This window comes from Anabas testudineus, chromosome 3, assembly GCF_900324465.2.
Source record: "Anabas testudineus chromosome 3, fAnaTes1.2, whole genome shotgun sequence".
In the NCBI taxonomy this organism is placed as follows: Eukaryota; Metazoa; Chordata; class Actinopteri; order Anabantiformes; family Anabantidae; genus Anabas; species Anabas testudineus.
This window is the reverse complement of record NC_046612.1, coordinates 26,246,881-26,269,140: the sequence shown is the minus strand read 5'-3', so window position 1 is coordinate 26,269,140 and position 22,260 is coordinate 26,246,881. Positions and strand designations below refer to the sequence as shown.

At 39.0% G+C, this 22,260-nt stretch overlaps 1 protein-coding gene across 1 annotated transcript; it reads left to right on the top strand.

Moving 5' to 3' along the window:
* The first annotated feature begins 1,254 nt into the window (after positions 1-1,254).
* LOC113174644 (mucin-2-like) lies at positions 1,255-20,096 on the top strand. Its single transcript, XM_026378724.1, is given in 33 exon segments — positions 1,255-1,315; positions 1,449-1,508; positions 1,648-1,909; positions 2,243-2,357; positions 2,538-2,628; positions 2,714-2,820; positions 3,083-3,311; positions 4,386-4,511; positions 4,604-4,721; positions 4,828-4,966; positions 5,637-5,747; positions 6,153-6,222; positions 6,449-6,586; positions 6,799-6,963; positions 7,044-7,138; positions 7,248-7,374; positions 8,018-8,273; positions 8,535-8,587; positions 9,667-9,770; positions 9,912-10,063; positions 10,215-10,353; positions 10,721-10,831; positions 11,278-11,457; positions 11,586-11,825; positions 12,201-12,357; positions 13,712-13,840; positions 14,155-14,305; positions 14,392-14,435; positions 14,805-15,715; positions 17,018-17,133; positions 17,929-18,070; positions 18,305-19,392; positions 19,394-20,096. Coding segments are annotated over 33 exon segments (6,690 nt in total).
* Positions 20,097-22,260: the final 2,164 nt, after the last annotated feature.

Below are 22,260 nucleotides of genomic sequence, written 5' to 3'. Positions count from 1 at the left end.
AGTCACTCTTGAGTCTTGCTATTGTTAAAGATGACTGTTGGTGATAAGAAAACAAAAGACACCTGAACACACCTGTAATAGATCCAAGCTTTTATCGCTTGAGTCAAAATATGATAAAGAAAAGCAAACAAAAACACTTGGAAGAGCATGCAGTGAAGTCTTTGTTCATTCAAAGCCTTTCATTTTGTCAACCCCTAAATTGTCATAATGGTGATCTAATATTTCCATATGTCTAAATAAGGTTTGGTATTTGTAGGCGTTTCCTGCTTGAAACTTTAAAAAAGTGTTAATCTTAGGATCTGACCTTAAAAAAGACAGAACATTTCCTTCTCTTAGGTAGAGTTTAACTGAATACGTCTTCTCAAATACTTTTCATACTGTCTGTTTGGTTTTGAGTTGCTGTTTTAAGCAGTAGTTATCTCCCAGCCCTTAAATTTGATGTTTAACTGAACTCCAAAATAACATATTTTGTCTTTTACTACTGTTGGTATGACACATAGTTGTCCTGTTTTATGAGACACATCAGCCCAATGGAGGTAGATAGAATTGAACCTAAAGTGGCAAAATCCTCTCTTTCTTTCTGTTTGACTGACTTTCTTATGACTTTATCACTGTTGCTTCTTTACCAGTTTAGAAAATAGATTTTATATCTAATATAATAATATTTATATTTGTGTCTCAGATGTCTCTATTGTGTGTGTGTTTTTCTGGATTGCAGTTTGTCCACATTTCTTTGGGATGTTTGAATGATGTATTGTTAAAGTTCATTTCAAATAGAGATCAGTTTTATGAGTAAAGACGAAGAACAATATTTGAGATAAGATGCGTCTACATTAATCCTGTAAGTTGTAGAAACAGGATGTTTTGAATCAGTATGATCACATCAGACAAGCCAAGAAAAAATATCAAAATCTTGTCAGTTTGGTCACCATTATGGAACACTGTGGACATGGATTAAACATAAGTATGGGTTGTGGCCTTTATGTGCTACTTTGTCTGCATCACAGATGTGAGGTGAACATTTGTTTGCATACTAGGTAACCATTTCCTTCATATCAGGTGTGTGAAGGGTAGTGAACCAGGGACCATAGAAATAAACACAGGAGCATAGGGCAGGACCAGCCATCATGAATCACCATGTAGAGGTATGGGAATGCCACACCCTCACCTGCCACATTACCAACTTGCCCCCTGGTATAAAGAATTGGACCTCCCGCCCATCTTCCTCAGTGTTCGGCGGAGAAGCAAATGGCTATGGCCCAAGAGTGGCTGCTATGGCTGACCCTGTCTGCCATCGTAGCTGTTCAGCACACAGGTACATATATTATACTCCATTAGGCATCCTGACAAAATAACTTAATTACAGCAGTACAGCAACTGCACAGTTTAGTGTTTCAGTGTAGTTTATTATTAGTCACTAAACAAATAATTCTTATTTCTTTCAACAGAAGCAAAGTCTGCTGTGAATGTCTTCCCGACCATGTCCCAGATTCCTGAAAAAATTACAGGTGAGCTTGTTAATTGTTGGTAGTAAACCTTACCACATTACCTTTACGTAGGAAATGTGTAAACAGTAAATTGTGTAGGTAAAGACCTGTGTAAAATAGGTTTGCCTTTGTTGTATCACCTGCTGATTTGCCTTTGTAGGTGTGAGTCCCATCCACAATGGTCAAGTTTGCAGTACGTGGGGCAATTACCACTTCAAGACCTTTGATGGGGATGTTTTCCAGTTGATGTCCACCTGCAACTATATCCTGACTTCTTCATGCAAAAACACTTACAACGACTTTAATATTCAAATAAGAAGACAGGAGGCTGGCAGCAATCCCACCATTAAACATGTCAGTATGAAGCTTCAGGGCTCAGTGGTGGAACTCTCCAAGGGCTCAGTGGTTATTGATGGCAAATTGTAAGTTTACTCTAAAAACACTAATACTTTTCCAGTTTTCTTGCACATTTCATTGTTTAACACAGTTAAGGATTGGGTTGGGGTGTACTGTGCTTAGTTAGGTGGACAAGAGGAACCTTGTTTTATGCAAATAGGATTTGTAATGTTTTATGCAGTTTTATGCCTGTCATGATTGCCGAGCATGGCCAATTTCCCTTTAATTACTGATGTTGGCTGCCAGTCTGATTTCATTCCTCCAGTCGTTGTTACTGCTACTACTAGTAGTACCTCTATTCACAATGTTCTTTTTGCTCTAGGGGACAAAAGTTCGAAAATGTGACTTTTTTTTTGCAGAGTCACTCTACCATTCAGTCAAGCAGGATTGCTCATTGAGAAAACTCCCACCTACATCAAAATCAAAGCAAATTTGGGATTGGTTGCTGTCTGGAATGAGGAGGACTCGTTTCTCGTGAGTTTATATATATATATATATATATATATATATATATATATATATATATATATATATATATATATATATATATATATATATATATATATATATATATGAATGTACACTGTGTAAATCTAGATCTTGATTTATGGGTTGTATATTTAGTTTATATGAGATTTCAATTTTTCCTCATAGGTGGAGCTAGATCTGAAGTACAAGAACCAGACTTGTGGTCTTTGTGGAGACTTTAATGGGATCCAGCTTTACGATGAGTTCTACAGTCATGGTACACTTTGAGTAGTTTTAAAAAAACAATCAGTGTAGGCATAGCCACACAACTAAAATTGTTTCATTTGATATTTTCTAAACAGGTGTGAAAATATCCCCCTTGGATTTTGCCAACTTCTGGAAAATGAATGGGCCAACTGAAAGTTGCTCTGACTACACACTGGAATCAACAGAAAGTTGCAATGACATGGTGAGGCTTCACACAGTTACATGAAAGTCAAATAAAAACAAATTCTAACCATTGCTATTTACCTTACACCCTGGCCAGTACCTCATATACTGCATCAAAGCTTAAGTTAAAGCTTAAAGTTATCATATATTCATATTTACTATGTTGTAAAATTAGCCAATACACATTTATCAATAACTTCACATGTTGGCAAAGATTATCAATATGGGTGGCCACAATATGTTATTATAATATAAAATTCTTGTACCTGTCTGTTCTGTAGAAACCTCTGTGTGAGCAGATCCTTACCGGACCAGCTTTCAAAACCTGCCACAGTCTGTTGGACATCGCCTCCTTCACTTCTGCCTGTATTGCAGATCTCTGCCACTGTGGCAATGGCACGAACAGACATGCAGATCCCTTGTGCCTTTGCAACACTGTGTCAGAGTTCTCCAGACAGTGTGTCCATGCTGGTGGCAAACCTGACAACTGGAGATCCAAAATGCTCTGCTGTGAGTACCCCATTGGAAGCTGCTGATTAAACATTGCTTCACTGAGTCTGAGCACAGAAAGACCAATATTAAACTGTGAAAATGTTTTACTGTTTCTATTGAGTAACTTAGGACATCATTTTTAATTGCTTTACAATAAGTATACATTGTAAGTTGATCAAGATAGTTGATCAACATTGTTCAACACTTTAAACATGTGGTATAATTATTGCAGTTAGACATTACATTGTCTATAGATAGAAGTAACACAGTTGTAATACAGTAATAATACAGTGTAAATTTTGCAAGTTTTTGAAAATGTTAAGTGAGAATAGCGGTGTTTAAGAGTTTTTTTTTACCTTGATATAATTTGTGATCAGACTGGTACAACTGGCCAACTTTAGGTCCACCCAAATTGGTGATGATGGCTTGACTGCTTCTCCAACCAACATCGACCAATATAAGAGTAACACTATAAACTATTATATACATTATAATCTATATAAAGCTATTCCTAAATGTCTCAAGATGTCTAATGTGCTGCGTCTAATGTTTATTATGTAGTGAACAAACTGTACTACAGTACTGAATTAGTTTCTTGCACTCATACATCCCAACTGGTTTTATTTTGTACCATATTTTGACAGAATATGCTTTGCCACTCATAGTCTACTTGCACTTGTAATAGTTGGCTGGTGCAAGATAAACTGCAGCAGTTTAAAAGACAGACACACCTATAAATCATGTGACTTTTACTCACATATTTACTTACACAGACCAGTCCATTATTAACCAAACTGAGTAAATAAGCTGATTCATAAAACACAATCCGTACTAATTCTGTAAGGTCTTGACCTTCTTAAATAAAGAGCTTCAATATTACTTTTGGTATTATATAAATAAAACGGAACTGAGCTGAACTAATCATAATGTCATGATGCATGATGGATACCTGTGGTAAGAGAGGATATTTTTGAAGTGTGGGTAGGCTATTCAGGGCCTAGAACCAGGTTACAATAGTAGAGTTTGTGTGCATTTATATTATCTGAGAAAATGAACAAATAAAGTAATGAAAAACAACTGGTATATTCACAGGGAAGTCATGTCCTTCCAAAATGGAGTACAGAGAGTGTGGAAGTCCCTGTGCTGACACCTGCTCCAATCCAGAGGCCAGCCACACATGTGACAACCATTGTATAGATGGATGCTTTTGCCCTGCAGGTACAACAGAGTGACACACACTTACAATAGGACACTCACACAGTTTCTTTCAATATAGTAATACTTTGATTGATTGATTTGGTTGATTTCAGGCACAGTGCTTGATGATTTAAATGGAAAGGGCTGTGTTCCACTTAGCAAATGCTCCTGCAGTTACAACAGCAAGATCTATGGACCTGGAGAGTCCTACTCCAATAACTGCAAAAAATGGTATGACATACAGTATGCCAATTAAAGGACCGCTCTGTGTTATAGAAAGCATCTGTGTTAGGAAATTATCAGCTATCCACTAAAATTAAATTGTGTGTGCTAACAGTGTGTGTAAGAATGGTCAGTGGACATGTAAGGAGGAGAACTGTCCAGGAACTTGCTCTGTGGAGGGAGGAGCTCATGTCAACACCTTTGATGGAAAGGTCTACAGCTTTCACGGGGGCTGCTCCTACATTTTGGCTAAGGTTGTACACATCGTGACAGCTGTTACACACACACACACACACACACACCCCGCTGACATGGCTGCAACACAACTTAACCTAGACCTCAACCTCAAAGATGTTAATACTATTAGTGATAGCAAGTTGTGAGTAGAGCTGGAGTGAATATAGTGTATGTCAACTCTGTGTCATCTCATACATCAAAACAGTTCAATAAGGAGAGATCAGTATAATAAAATGTATTGCACTAGAGCTATCCTCCTAGGTCAGCAAGGATAGGAAAAAACCCTGATGATGAAAATAGCCAGGAAGGGAAAATGGAACTGGTTGGATTCCTGGAGAGCCCCCCCCAGAGTAATGTGATGATGGGTGGAGGTTGTGCAAACACAGGTCTGAAAGCAGAATGACAGAAAAGATGACTGAATGAACTGGCTTGAGAAAGCGGAAAGTTATTGGTTAGAGATGGTGATGACGAACTGAAAGAAAGGAATTTTTGTTGGTATGGTATGTGTGGGTATGCAGAAATAACAGATGAAGATGATGATGATGATGATTATTATTATTATTATTATTATTATTATTATTATCCCTGTCACTATTTTTTACTGATGTTCTGCACCTTGTGCACTGTTCTGTGTAAGTATGTTGTCAGTTCACCAGCAGTTGAATAGCTTTGTGTCTGTATTTTCAGGACTGCGCAGGAACCCAGTTTGTGGTACAGGGAGAACTTGTGCAGTGTGGACTGACTGAGAGTGAAACCTGCCTCAAGTCTGTAACGTTAGGATTGTCTGGTGGGGCTAACGTGAGTATGAAACACACAGAGAAATGCTCAGAGATACAGTTGAAACAATGCATGCATATTTTCAGAGGACAATCATTCAAGATAATGGACATTTCTTTGTTCAACAATCTTTGTATATTTTTGTTTAGCTTTTCTTCTGAAGTTTAGTTTTACATAGCCTACAACAGAGCAGTGGACAGCCTGTTTATTTCATCTTGCAATGTTGGATAAACTATAGTGTGAAGCAAACAATTCACCTTTCATGAACATGACATAACTTTAGTAGAGTAACTGCATTGTTTCATGATGTTATGAAGCATGCATGTTGGCTTGTTGCTTTTTACATTACTACATAATTGAAAACATATACACACACAAAGAATGTAAGAACTTCAATAATAACTACATTGTCCTTGTCATATAAAGGTTATCACCATCCAGCCCAATGGCAAGGTGTTTGTGAATGGCATCTATGCTCAGTTACCCTTTTCTGCTGGTGAGATACCTTCCACTGTACAGTATTTACCTCAGAGCTCTCTATCTTGCATGTAAAAAAATATACACTTCTACATTTTAAATGTAACTTATGCACAAATAGTTTAACCAACAACATCAACATTTAAATACTGACTTAAACAAACAAGCAAACAAATAATATTTGATTGTAAGTCTCATGTACAGTTTTAACAGATTTTTATCCCCATCCTTCTCTGAACCAACAGCTGGGATCTCTGCCTTCAGAGCATCCTCTTTCTATGTGCTCGTCCAGACATCTGTTGATGTTCTGTTGGAGGTCCAACTCCAGCCAATTATGCAAGTCTACATCACAGTGACCAGTGAATACAAGGCCAAGACCTGTGGTTTGTACACTATAATGATCTGTATCTGCTCTCTATGATACATATGCACAGAAGATATAATAGGAGTTTTATGAACAAACTCATTGAGCTATATGCACATACATGCACTAAATGATAAGTTATATTATGTCTGTACATTCTATTTTAATTTACTTTGACTTGACATGTTCTCAATTTAAAAACATTTTTTGAACACACCTGTTGGCCTGCAGGTCTTTGTGGGAACTTTAACAGAAACCAAGCTGACGACTTTCTTAAGCTCAGTGGTGTTCAAGATGCTACAGCAGCTGGTTTTGTCAACAGCTGGAAGACACATGCTGGTTGCCAAGATGTTAAGAGCAACTTTGAGAAACCCTGCAGTCTCAGTCTGGATAATGGTAGGTCTGACTAATTTAGGTGATGATTTTCTATCAGTATCTCTAGAATGACAGAGGTTGTCTCTATGTATCGATGACAGAAAGGTATGCACAGCACTGGTGCTCAATGCTGGGTGATCCTCAGGGAGTGTTTGCTGCCTGTCACTCAGAAATCAGTCCAGAGCCTTACAGAGAGGTACATCTCATAACTACAGCTTCTCCATTTTCCTGGTCTCTACTCAGGCTGGTCTCCAGGCCTGTGATATAACCTTATACTGTTGTTACCTTATTTTGCTTCCTTACAGAACTGCATGTATGACAGCTGTAATTGCGAGAAAAGTGAGGATTGCATGTGTGCTGCAGTCTCCTCCTATGTCCATGCTTGTGCAGCTGCAGGAGCCATGATCGTCAGCTGGAGGAACACAATCTGTGGTGAGTAATAAGGATAGTGAGGAGATCAAATGTCCACACACAATGTACATCATATGTCCATTTGGACAAGTATTAGATAAACCCTTTATAGAGAAACATGTCAAGCATTGTGGCATTGTAAAAGGGCCAGTTTTGCCTATAACTCATATTTAAAAGCGAATAATATAACGCTATGCAATTCAGTTACATCTTTCCTGTAAAAAAAAAAAAAAAAGTGAAGTTGCATCAAATGTGACAGATAAGAATTTCTCAAACCAGAAACACAGTTGGTGGGAGAGATCATGAAGCTTTTCATGTAGGTTGCACATAGCTAACAATCCCAGCAGAAACAAGTATTACAACGTAAGAACGCTATTGCATTTAAAAAAACAAAAAACAAAACTTAGCTTAAATCAGCTGTTTAGATGACCTGAAGTTAGGTTTTTCATATTTAGCTCTCAAATTCTACAAATTTGTGGGTTGTATGTAGGGTATACATAGGTGGTGCTTTGGTGCTGCAATTACAGAAAAATACTTTACTTTAGCTTGCTGCTTAAGCTGGTTGTTGTATCATTTTTTGTTTTGTACATTTAACATTCAAAAATTTGATGAATATAGCAATTATGTAGTCTCCCAGTTTTAACCAATTCTGTTGTGTGTGTAGGGAAATATGCCAGCAACTGCAACACCAACATGATCTACTCCTACAACATCACATCTAACAGTCGCACATGCCGCTGCATCAGCATGACAGATGTCAGCTGCCACTTCTCCTTCCCACCCGTCGATGGCTGTATCTGTGCAGAGGGAACTTATTTGGATGAGTCTGGGAAATGTGTCCCAGCAAAGGACTGCCCTTGTTATGACAAAGGCTCAGTAGTGCCTTCTGGGCAGGTTGTCAACAAGGATGGAGTCATGTGGTATGAAATTTATATATTACACATTGCTATGAAAAAAATAGTTTGTTTGTAATTTATGTATATTCATCTCAGCAAACATTATACATCTTGGATATATCTTGTACCTGTCAATCAGTTTCACTTCAAGATTCAAAAAGAGGCAGTCTTTAAATCTATACTCTTTTTAATTACTTTTGTATTTAGGCTTGTTTGTGCTGTAGTGTATAATACTATATGTAAATTATGTAATATGACCGTTTTTTAAATATTTTACTCCACCAGCACCTGTGATGAAGGCAAACTCAACTGCATTGGAGAGTTAATTATAGAGCCATGTGAGTAAAATGATACAGAATCACCTTAAAAACAGCATCCTATAAAGTTGTTTTACTTCCTGACAAAACCTCATTTAAGTGATATAAGTGGTAGTGAGTGCTTTTTAGTATTCACCAGCTGTTAAATCTGTTGAAGTCCTACACCAGCACATGTAATTTTGCTTCATGAGGTACTGCTTAGGTATCAGGATCACCTGAATCCTGATTTTTTGTAATACAGTTACCCAACACCAATGTGAAAAACTGGAGAGCATGATAAAAGGCATGAAAGCAGTGACTGCAAATCTAGGTTATTCTATCAAATACTGATTTCTGAATGTCTTTTAGTGAAAACATTATCACCATTTTGTCTAAAAATGAATAGATTTCTTAGTATACCTTTTTCTTTGAATTATTCAAATTGTGCAAACACTGCATCATTTTTTTTTTGATGTGTTGTTTTCTTTAAATGTATTTTCTCAATGACACGTTTTATTCTGAATTTAATAGAAATATTTTCAGCTGTTGCCCCTCATGTTTTGTTTCTAACATGTATGCTGTTAGCTAACAGTGGCCAATGTCCTTCAAACATGCACTGGAACCATAAACAGATCTGAATGTGATACCGCGGATGTGTGAGTTAGGCAGTGTGAAGCATACCCAATGTCAGTTGATGAGGTTGAGAGTTTAGTAACCTATGTTTCAGAATATAAAGGGTTTTTCTCTATGGTGTGTGTACTTGTTTATGATGAAGAGACGGTAGTACCAATAGCAGCTAAGGTTTATTTAATGTGTGGCTGCAGCAGACTCCTGCCTAACTTTCTTATACATTTGTTTAAAATGAAAATGTGCATCTCTGTTTTGTTGGGTATTGGGGTTGTGTGCCATAGCAAAAACAAAGTCAGAAGGCCTATATATAACCCAGAAACATTAAATGAAATACAACAACTAAGAGACAAAACATCTTGTCCCATTTTCACTTAATCTCTTAGAAAATGGGTAAGGGTCTTAGTTGTTGCAGCTTTAAGCATAAATGGTACAGTTCAGACAGTAATAAAGAAATGCAAAAAGGTAGTAATGTTAAACATGTTGTTCTGCAGCTGCCTGTGCTCCCCCAATGGTGTTCTTCAACTGTTCTGCTAATGGTCCAGCTGCAAAAGGAACGGAGTGTGAGAAGAGCTGCAACACGTTAGATATGACCTGTGTGAGTCACCTTTTCCCCAACAAAAAGATTTGCCATGCTAAAATAAATGACCAGTTTTTCTCTAGAACCAACATTTAGACAATCACAGTTAAAGTTCTCAAATAGTATGGCTGTGGATTGTAAGTTTGATCTTTTCTTTAGGTCTCCACAGGGTGCACCTCTGGCTGTATGTGTCCATCTGGAATGGTATATGACAGTAAAGGAAGCTGTATCAAGCCAGAGGCCTGTCCCTGTGTTCACAATGGCATCTCCTACCAGCCTGGAGAGACCACAAAAGTGGACTGCAACACATGGTAAGTGAATCACAGGTGGATTGCTGAGATGAAATGATGCACCAAAACTTGAATCACTTCATTCTTTTAATTCTATCCTTTTGATTGTAAAAACAAAAATACATGTCTTTTACTATAAGCCCAGTGTTATCTCATCTGTATTTGTTTACAGCACTTGTTCAGATAGGAAATGGAACTGCACTGCCAATGAGTGTGATGGAACCTGTTCTGTGTATGGTGATGGACACTACATAACCTTTGATCAGCAGCGTTTCAACTTTAATGGCAACTGTGAATACATCCTCACTCAGGTGTGAACAAAACAAAGAAGAAGCTATCCCAGACAATAACAATGGGGAATTTAAAATTGTGGGTCCAGCTTAAAGTCAGTCTGTTAATTATCTGTCTCAGAATGATTAACCACACATTTTGAATTTTTATAAATTTGTAATTGCGCCACATCTGTAATAAGTGGAATTATAATATAATGACGGCAGTTTAAATACTGTGTTAGCTGAGGATGACTTCTGATACCTTTGTAGGTAAAGTGAATTTAATCTAATTTAATTGAAAACAATACATGCTATTAGATTCCTAGAATTCCTAGAACCACATTGGCAAAACTATATACATGCAGAAGGTGTGTGTGTACATATTAATTGTGTTTGTATTCATTAGGACTACTGTGGCAGTGCTCAGAGCAATGGAACCTTTAGAGTGATCACTGAGAATGTTCCATGTGGAACCACGGGTACCACCTGCTCCAAGACCATCAAGATTTTCCTTGGGGTAAGACTAACCCAAATAAATATAAACCCTTTTGGAAAAAAGCATAATTTGAGTCAAAAGTCAAAAACATATTTATATATGTTAAGTAAAAATATACTGATTTGGCATAAGATATGCCAATATCTTGTGATGTGGCATACAATAAGCTATCAACATATGTCAAATTAGGAGAAGAGATCAGCCAAAGAAAATGGCTACAGAAGGAAATAGGCCACATTAAAAATAGTTATAAAAAAAAGCCCTAACAGATTTTATTTAAACTGTGAATGTTTATGGAATACAACAGAAATAAAAAGGGGAACTATTGTATAAACAACTATTAAAGATAATAACTTCTAGTAATATAATCTGAGACGTTTACCAAGATGTTCAGCTGATATTTATATGTAAAATTTTCCCACAGTCACACAAACATCACTAACATTAATATGTGGTCTTTTCTGCAGAGTTCAGAACTGATTCTAACTGATGGAAACTACCAGCTACTGTCTAGAGGACAGTCAGAAACAGTTCCATTTCATTATAGCACTATGGGCATTTACCTAGTAATGGAGGCCGATAATGGACTCATTCTCATTTGGGACAGGAAAACCAGCTTGTTTATCAAGCTCAGTCCGACATATAAGGTAACCCTGCCCTGTGAAAAGTGCAAAATAATATAATGTGCAAAACATCAAGGATTTGTTTCCATGCAGTTTTTTTGTTGTGAAACTTCAGTTGAACAACAATGATATGAGGAGGTCTGCTTTTTCAGGGTCGTGTGTGTGGACTGTGTGGCAACTATGATGGCAATGCAAATAATGATTTTACAACAAGGTCCCATGCTGTGGTGGTCAACCCAGTGGTGTTTGCCAACAGCTGGAAGGATTTACCAAGCTGTCCTGATGCTCAGAACATCACCAATCCCTGCACAGACAACCCATACAGACAGTCATGGGCCCAGAAGCAGTGCAGCATCATACAGAGTGATGTCTTTTCTTCCTGCCACTCCACTGTATGTAGTTGTTGAAGTCAAGTTTGTTATTGAAGTTTTTCTAATTTTTTCCACCCAATGATGTAGATATTACTCAGTTTTCAAATGTTTTCAAAAATGTATCAAAAGCACTATTTAACAGTGATGTTAAATTATTATATATTAAAGTATATCACAAATTTTATATACTACTGAATAGTATAATGTCTACAATGTCTTATTCTCCAAATTGTATATGTATATGTATATAATAAAATCTTCAACTAGAAGTAGTAACAGCAGTAGCAGCAGTGTAACAGTGCTATTTCTCCATTTTGTCTCTTGATGTTGTATTTTTATACTCATTTAGCTCTTCTCATTAAGGCTTTCTCATCATGATTATACATTTGTCTGCAGGTGGATCCTGCTCCATTCTATGAGGCATGTGTATTTGACTCATGTGCTTGTGACACTGGTGGAGACTGTGAATGTTTCTGCACCAATGTGGCTGCCTATGCTGAATCCTGTAATCAAGCTGGCATTTGTATACAATGGAGATCTCCTAATATCTGCCGTAAGTAACCAGATTAAACATGTCAAGATGAAAATCTAATAATTAGCTAAATACCTAATACCTCTAACACTTTAACAATACACAAAAATACGACTTGATGATTACCCATTAATGAGCAGTTCCTCATTAACTCAGGATTGAATAGTTAGATGAGATGAGTAGATTATGATGATTTGTTAGAGAACTTTCAACCATCCACACAATGCTATGGTATGGTAGAGAAATCTTGGGGAAATCATTGGCTACCAATGTTAATAATTTCAATTCAATTTCAATTAAATTTTATTTGATGTCAGATGTAATCTCAAGGCACTTCGCAGGGTAAGATTTGAGACCTTACATAATATAATTGCATCACCTTAAAAAATTATTTTTACTAACACATTGATGGTTGAAGATTCCAGCGGCTTTACTTTTTGCCACATTCATCTTCTGTTAATAGTAGTAATATTATTTGTTTTCAGGTTAAGGAGATTTAGTTACAAAGTCTTCTGACTGTTTCATTACTATACTACTACTACAGGACATACATAAAAGAAATGCAAGCAGAAGAATCTTGATCATCTACGATTCTTGAGCAACTTTTACCACAGTCTTCAGGATTTCACCCTTTTATTTGATGCCTGAAATATGCTTGACCAGTATGATGAAGCTGAAACATCTGGCTCACACTGACATTCAGAAACAATGAACCCTTACTCAGAATGGATAAACAAAGCTTTTGGCATTATTTGTGAATAAGAATGTCAGAAAGTTCTCACGTTATTTAGGCTGTGGCTTCCATTTCCATTTAGTCATTTAGCAGACGCTTTTATCCAAAGTGACTTACAAGTGAGGAACAAGGCAAGCAAACAAAATCTAAGTCAAGGAGAAAAAACAGGGGTACACCTAAATGATTGAGTTGAGATAAGTTGGAGCTGTAGAGTTGATTTCTCTGTAGGCAGGAGACAGAGCTTTTAACTTAATCCTTGCAGCCAGAGGAAGCCAATGCAAAAATCTGAAGAGCGGCTTGTGCCCCCCCCCCCTCTGAGTGTGTTATCCACACTGTCATGGCCAGGCTGCAAGCACATAACCCTCATGTTCTCCTCTTCATTTCTGGGAACTACAGCCATACATCTCTAGGTTCCACAGTGCTTACCTTCAGTCAGTATGTTAGGACTGTAGAGGAACAGTTAGAAGATGGTATGGCAAGATTTTATCATTTGCTTGAATGCACAGCTTAAGGCATTGTACCTGTAATCTTTACTTAACAGCTTAACTACTTACCTAACATTCTACAGTTGCTTGTAGTCTAAACATATAATACCATCAATATGCTTACATTTTTGCTCAAAGTTTTCATAACCTTTTCCAGCTGTCTTCTGTGATTACTACAATCCCCCTGGTGAATGTGAATGGCATTACAAGCCATGTGGATCTCCTTGTATGAAAACCTGCAGGAACCCCTTAGGTGTCTGTTCTACACAGATACCTCCTCTGGAAGGTATAAGATAAGAGTTTTAGAACTTTACCTAATTTACAAATAGACTACAATATACAAGGCTCAAGATTAAAATTGAGCACAATGATTTTTTTCATCTGCTAGTGTTGTTAAAAGTTGTTCAAATTTAATAATGAATACTTTATTGATCCTCTTGGGGAAATTTGTTGGGTTTATAGTGCAGTCACTAATCCAGCCACAATACCAGATGAACACAATAAAGCTACAACCTTTCAACTTGTGGTAGAAGGTTATAATACCAGCCTACAGATATGAACTAATGTGTTGCTCTGTATAAAACCTTGCTTTTCATTTAGGCTGCTATCCAAAATGTCCTCCTGCTCAGCCATACTTTAATGAGGATACAATGACATGTGTTTTGAAAGAACAATGTGGCTGCTACAATAAAGAGGGGAAACACTATAATAACGGCGATAACGTACCAACAACTGAAAACTGTCATACATGGTAGGTCTTACATATCTCATATGTGCCTAATGCAACTTAGTGATGGAAATGAAATTGTAACAAATTCATGTTTCTTTACATCAAAGTCTATGCAGTTCAATGATCATCCAGTGCCATTATGATGCCCAAGGTATGAAAAGATTTGGAAAGTTTGGGGGTTTAAAAATATTTATGTTGACTTAATATGTTAATGAATCATATACTTTCTTTACAGCCTGTAGCTGCATATATAATGGTAATAAATATCCCACTGGCCATACCATCTATAACACAACAGATGGACATGGTAACTGCATGACAGCAGTGTGTGGAAAAAATGGTACAATTGAGAAGAGTTCATTCCGATGTCCAGTACCTACCACCACTGCTCCAACAAGCCAGCCTACAACCACCTTTGTTTTTACAGGTGTGTGCAAAGTATTGGAAAACTGAAAACATATTTATCTTTATAATGTAAGAGTTACAGTATAATGAATACCTGTATTATGTGTCTCAATAGTGCCAGTCACATGTAACCCTTGTGAGTGGTCGCCGTGGTTAGATACCAGCTTTCCCACACTGGGAACTCCAGGAGGAGACAATGAAACTTACCAAAAGATTCGAGAGGCAGGGTACAAGATATGTGATAAGCCAAGTGAGATCCAGTGCAGAGCCGAGAAGTTTCCAAATGTTACCACTGACAAAATTGGACAAGTAGTGCAATGTGATCTGGTTAAAGGACTGACATGCAAAAATGAAGACCAGTCAGGACCACTGGCCTTGTGCTTTAACTACCAAGTCAGAGTTATGTGTTGTGACTATAGTGCATGCCCAACAAAGCCTACTGTCTCAACAATATCACCAAGCTCAACAACAACATCCTCCAAGATACCGACAACACAAGAAAATACTACTGTAAAACCTTGTCAAGAGACATTATGCTACTGGTCACAATGGATAAATTCAGACTACCCTGAATATGGTCCAGGAGGTGGGGACAATGATACCATCAAACACATCATACAGAAAGGATATAACATCTGTGACAATCCAGTGGAGGTGGAGTGTCAAGGAGTACACTATCCAGGGGTTCCCCTAAACCAACTAGGACAAAAAGTAACATGTAATGCACAAGTAGGACTCCTATGTGAAAACAACTTGCAGTATCCCCCAATATGTCTGGATTATGAAATTAAAGTTAAGTGTTGCAAGACAGTGCAATGCAACACAACACCAGAAAAACCCACACCATTCACAACAACCGAAACAACTACACTTACCTCTACTATAACATTAACTACACCTCTAACTACTACTACACCTTCAACTGTCACTTGTTGTGAAACTACACCTACCACGACTACAACAATGACTACTTCTTCAACCACAACTGTAACAACAACTACACCTACAACTACTACTACTACTATATCAACTACTTCTTCAACCACAACTGAAACAACAACTACACCTACAACCACTACTACTACTATATCAACTACGCCTTTGACCACAACTGAAACAACAACTACTACTACTACTACTACAACAACATTGACTACGCCTTTGACCACAACTGAAACAACAACTACACCTACTACTTCAACTACACATTCCACCACAACTGAAACAACAACTACATCTACCACCAGCACTAATACCCCTACACCATGTCCCGGGGGGCAGGACATGACATGTGGCTGGTCAGAATGGATTAATCTAGGAAAGCCCACAGCAGGCCCCAATGGTGGAGAAGATGAATCCATCCAGAAGATCAACTCTGCTGGTTACCACGTTTGCACAAATCCAGAAGAAGTCCAGTGTAGAGCTGCTCTTTATCCAGGTCTTTCCATGTCACAGGTTGGGCAAGATGTGACTTGCAATAAAGAAGTCGGCCTGATTTGCAACAACAAACAACAAGGGCTTCAGCAAGAATGTTTTGACTATGAGATTAAATTCAAATGCTGTGGATGTCCAACTTCTACATATACCACACCCGTAACACATTCTTCTACATTTTCAACTCAGTCACCTACAACTCCTACAACTGAAACAACTACACCCACCACGACTACAACTACTCCTTCAACCACAACTGAAACAACAACTACACCTACAACTACTACTACTACTATATCAACTACGCCTTTGACCACAACTGAAACAACAACTACACCTACAACTACTACTACTACTATATCAACTACGCCTTTGACCACAACTGAAACAACAACTACTACTACTACTACTACAACAACATTGACTACGCCTTTGACCACAACTGAAACAACAACTACACCTACTACTTCAACTACACATTCCACCACAACTGAAACAACAACTACATCTACCACCAGCACTAATACCCCTACACCATGTCCCGGGGGGCAGGACATGACATGTGGCTGGTCAGAATGGATTAATATAGGAAAGCCCACAGCAGGCCCCAATGGTGGAGAAGATGAATCCATCCAGAAGATCAACTCTGCTGGTTACCACGTTTGCACAAATCCAGAAGAAGTCCAGTGTAGAGCTGCTCTTTATCCAGGTCTTTCCATGTCACAGGTTGGACAAGATGTGACTTGCAATAAAGAAGTCGGCCTGATTTGCAACAACAAACAACAAGGGCTTCAGCAAGAATGTTTTGACTATGAGATTAAATTCAAATGCTGTGGATGTCCAACTTCTACATATACCACACCCGTAACACATTCTTCTACATTTTCAACTCAGTCACCTACAACTCCTACAACTGAAACAACTACACCCACCACGACTACAACTACTCCTTCAACCACAACTGAAACAACAACTACACCTACAACTACTACTACTACTATATCAACTACGCCTTTGACCACAACTGAAACAACAACTACACCTACAACTACTACTACTACTATATCAACTACGCCTTTGACCACAACTGAAACAACAACTACTACTACTACTACTACAACAACATTGACTACGCCTTTGACCACAACTGAAACAACAACTACACCTACTACTTCAACTACACATTCCACCACAACTGAAACAACAACTACATCTACCACCAGCACTAATACCCCTACACCATGTCCCGGGGGGCAGGACATGACATGTGGCTGGTCAGAATGGATTAATATAGGAAAGCCCACAGCAGGCCCCAATGGTGGAGAAGATGAATCCATCCAGAAGATCAACTCTGCTGGTTACCACGTTTGCACAAATCCAGAAGAAGTCCAGTGTAGAGCTGCTCTTTATCCAGGTCTTTCCATGTCACAGGTTGGGCAAGATGTGACTTGCAATAAAGAAGTCGGCCTGATTTGCAACAACAAACAACAAGGGCTTCAGCAAGAATGTTTTGACTATGAGATTAAATTCAAATGCTGTGGATGTCCAACTTCTACATATACCACACCCGTAACACATTCTTCTACATTTTCAACTCAGTCACCTACAACTCCTACAACTGAAACAACTACACCCACCACGACTACAACTACTCCTTCAACCACAACTGAAACAACAACTACACCTACAACTACTACTACTACTATATCAACTACGCCTTTGACCACAACTGAAACAACAACTACACCTACTACATCAACTACACATTCCACCACAACTGAAACAACAACTACATCTACCACCAGCACTAATACCCCTACACCATGTCCCGGGGGGCAGGACATGACATGTGGCTGGTCAGAATGGATTAATCTAGGAAAGCCCACAGCAGGCCCCAATGGTGGAGAAGATGAATCCATCCAGAAGATCAACTCTGCTGGTTACCACGTTTGCACAAATCCAGAAGAAGTCCAGTGTAGAGCTGCTCTTTATCCAGGTCTTTCCATGTCACAGGTTGGGCAAGATGTGACTTGCAATAAAGAAGTCGGCCTGATTTGCAACAACAAACAACAAGGGCTTCAGCAAGAATGTTTTGACTATGAGATTAAATTCAAATGCTGTGGATGTCCAACTTCTACATATACCACACCCGTAACACATTCTTCTACATTTTCAACTCAGTCACCTACAACTCCTACAACTGAAACAACTACACCCACCACGACTACAACTACTCCTTCAACCACAACTGAAACAACAACTACACCTACAACTACTACTACTACTATATCAACTACGCCTTTGACCACAACTGAAACAACAACAACTACTACTACTACTACAACATTGACTACACCTTTGACCACAACTGAAACAACAACTACACCTACTACATCAACTACACATTCCACCACAACTGAAACAACAACTACATCTACCACCAGCACTAATACCCCTACACCATGTCCCGGGGGGCAGGACATGACATGTGGCTGGTCAGAATGGATTAATCTAGGAAAGCCCACAGCAGGCCCCAATGGTGGAGAAGATGAATCCATCAAGAAGATCAACTCTGCTGGTTACCACGTTTGCACAAATCCAGAAGAAGTCCAGTGTAGAGCTGCTCTTTATCCAGGTCTTTCCATGTCACAGGTTGGACAAGATGTGACTTGCAATAAAGAAGTCGGCCTGATTTGCAACAACAAACAACAAGGGCTTCAGCAAGAATGTTTTGACTATGAGATTAAATTCAAATGCTGTGGATGTCCAACTCCTACATATACCACACCCGTAACACATTCTTCTACATTTTCAACTCAGTCACCTACAACTCCTACAACTGAAACAACTCCACCCACCACGACTACAACTACTCCTTCAACCACAACTGAAACAACAACTACACCTACAACTACTACTACTACTATATCAACTACGCCTTTGACCACAACTGAAACAACAACAACTACTACTACTACTACAACAACATTGACTACACCTTTGACCACAACTGAAACAACAACTACACCTACTACATCAACTACACATTCCACCACAACTGAAACAACAACTACATCTACCACCAGCACTAATACCCCTACACCATGTCCCGGGGGGCAGGACATGACATGTGGCTGGTCAGAATGGATTAATCTAGGAAAGCCCACAGCAGGCCCCAATGGTGGAGAAGATGAATCCATCCAGAAGATCAACTCTGCTGGTTACCACGTTTGCACAAATCCAGAAGAAGTCCAGTGTAGAGCTGCTCTTATCCAGGTCTTCCATGTCACAAGTTGGACAAGATGTGACTTGCAATAAAGAAGTCGGCCTGATTTGCAACAACAAACAACAAGGGCTTCAGCAAGAATGTTTTGACTATGAGATTAAATTCAAATGCTGTGGATGTCCAACTTCTACATATACCACACCCGTAACACATTCTTCTACATTTTCAACTCAGTCACCTACAACTACTACAACTGAAACAACTACACCCACCACGACTACAACTACTCCTTCAACCACAACTGAAACAACAACTACACCTACAACTACTACTACTACTATATCAACTACGCCTTTGACCACAACTGAAACAACAACAACTACTACTACTACTACAACAACATTGACTACACCTTTGACCACAACTGAAACAACAACTACACCTACTACATCAACTACACATTCCACCACAACTGAAACAACAACTACATCTACCACCAGCACTAATACCCCTACACCATGTCCCGGGGGGCAGGACATGACATGTGGCTGGTCAGAATGGATTAATCTAGGAAAGCCCACAGCAGGCCCCAATGGTGGAGAAGATGAATCCATCCAGAAGATCAACTCTGCTGGTTACCACGTTTGCACAAATCCAGAAGAAGTCCAGTGTAGAGCTGCTCTTTATCCAGGTCTTTCCATGTCACAGGTTGGACAAGATGTGACTTGCAATAAGAAGTCGGCCTGATTTGCAACAACAAACAACAAGGGCTTCAGCAAGAATGTTTTGACTATGAGATTAAATTCAAATGCTGTGGATGTCCAACTTCTACATATACCACACCCGTAACACATTCTTCTACATTTTCAACTCAGTCACCTACAACTCCTACAACTGAAACAACTACACCCACCACGACTACAACTACTCCTTCAACCACAACTGAAACAACAACTACACCTACAACCACTACTACTACTATATCAACTACGCCTTTGACCACAACTGAAACAACAACTACACCTACTACATCAACTACACATTCCACCACAACTGAAACAACAACTACATCTACCACCAGCACTAATACCCCTACACCATGTCCCGGGGGGCAGGACATGACATGTGGCTGGTCAGAATGGATTAATCTAGGAAAGCCCACAGCAGGCCCCAATGGTGGAGAAGATGAATCCATCCAGAAGATCAACTCTGCTGGTTACCACGTTTGCACAAATCCAGAAGAAGTCCAGTGTAGAGCTGCTCTTTATCCAGGTCTTTCCATGTCACAGGTTGGACAAGATGTGACTTGCAATAAAGAAGTCGGCCTGATTTGCAACAACAAACAACAAGGGCTTCAGCAAGAATGTTTTGACTATGAGATTAAATTCAAATGCTGTGGATGTCCAACTCCTACATATACCACACCCGTAACACATTCTTCTACATTTTCAACTCAGTCACCTACAACTCCTACAACTGAAACAACTCCACCCACCACGACTACAACTACTCCTTCAACCACAACTGAAACAACAACTACACCTACAACTACTACTACTACTATATCAACTACGCCTTTGACCACAACTGAAACAACAACAACAACTACTACTACTACAACAACATTGACTACACCTTTGACCACAACTGAAACAACAACTACACCTACTACATCAACTACACATTCCACCACAACTGAAACAACAACTACATCTACCACCAGCACTAATACCCCTACACCATGTCCCGGGGGGCAGGACATGACATGTGGCTGGTCAGAATGGATTAATCTAGGAAAGCCCACAGCAGGCCCCAATGGTGGAGAAGATGAATCCATCCAGAAGATCAACTCTGCTGGTTACCACGTTTGCACAAATCCAGAAGAAGTCCAGTGTAGAGCTGCTCTTTATCCAGGTCTTTCCATGTCACAGGTTGGACAAGATGTGACTTGCAATAAAGAAGTCGGCCTGATTTGCAACAACAAACAACAAGGGCTTCAGCAAGAATGTTTTGACTATGAGATTAAATTCAAATGCTGTGGATGTCCAACTCCTACATATACCACACCCGTAACACATTCTTCTACATTTTCAACTCAGTCACCTACAACTCCTACAACTGAAACAACTCCACCCACCACGACTACAACTACTCCTTCAACCACAACTGAAACAACAACTACACCTACAACTACTACTACTACTATATCAACTACGCCTTTGACCACAACTGAAACAACAACAACTACTACTACTACTACAACAACATTGACTACACCTTTGACCACAACTGAAACAACAACTACACCTACTACATCAACTACACATTCCACCACAACTGAAACAACAACTACATCTACCACCAGCACTAATACCCCTACACCATGTCCCGGGGGGCAGGACATGACATGTGGCTGGTCAGAATGGATTAATCTAGGAAAGCCCACAGCAGGCCCCAATGGTGGAGAAGATGAATCCATCCAGAAGATCAACTCTGCTGGTTACCACGTTTGCACAAATCCAGAAGAAGTCCAGTGTAGAGCTGCTCTTTATCCAGGTCTTTCCATGTCACAAGTTGGACAAGATGTGACTTGCAATAAAGAAGTCGGCCTGATTTGCAACAACAAACAACAAGGGCTTCAGCAAGAATGTTTTGACTATGAGATTAAATTCAAATGCTGTGGATGTCCAACTTCTACATATACCACACCCGTAACACATTCTTCTACATTTTCAACTCAGTCACCTACAACTCCTACAACTGAAACAACTACACCCACCACGACTACAACTACTCCTTCAACCACAACTGAAACAACAACTACACCTACAACTACTACTACTACTATATCAACTACGCCTTTGACCACAACTGAAACAACAACAACTACTACTACTACTACAACAACATT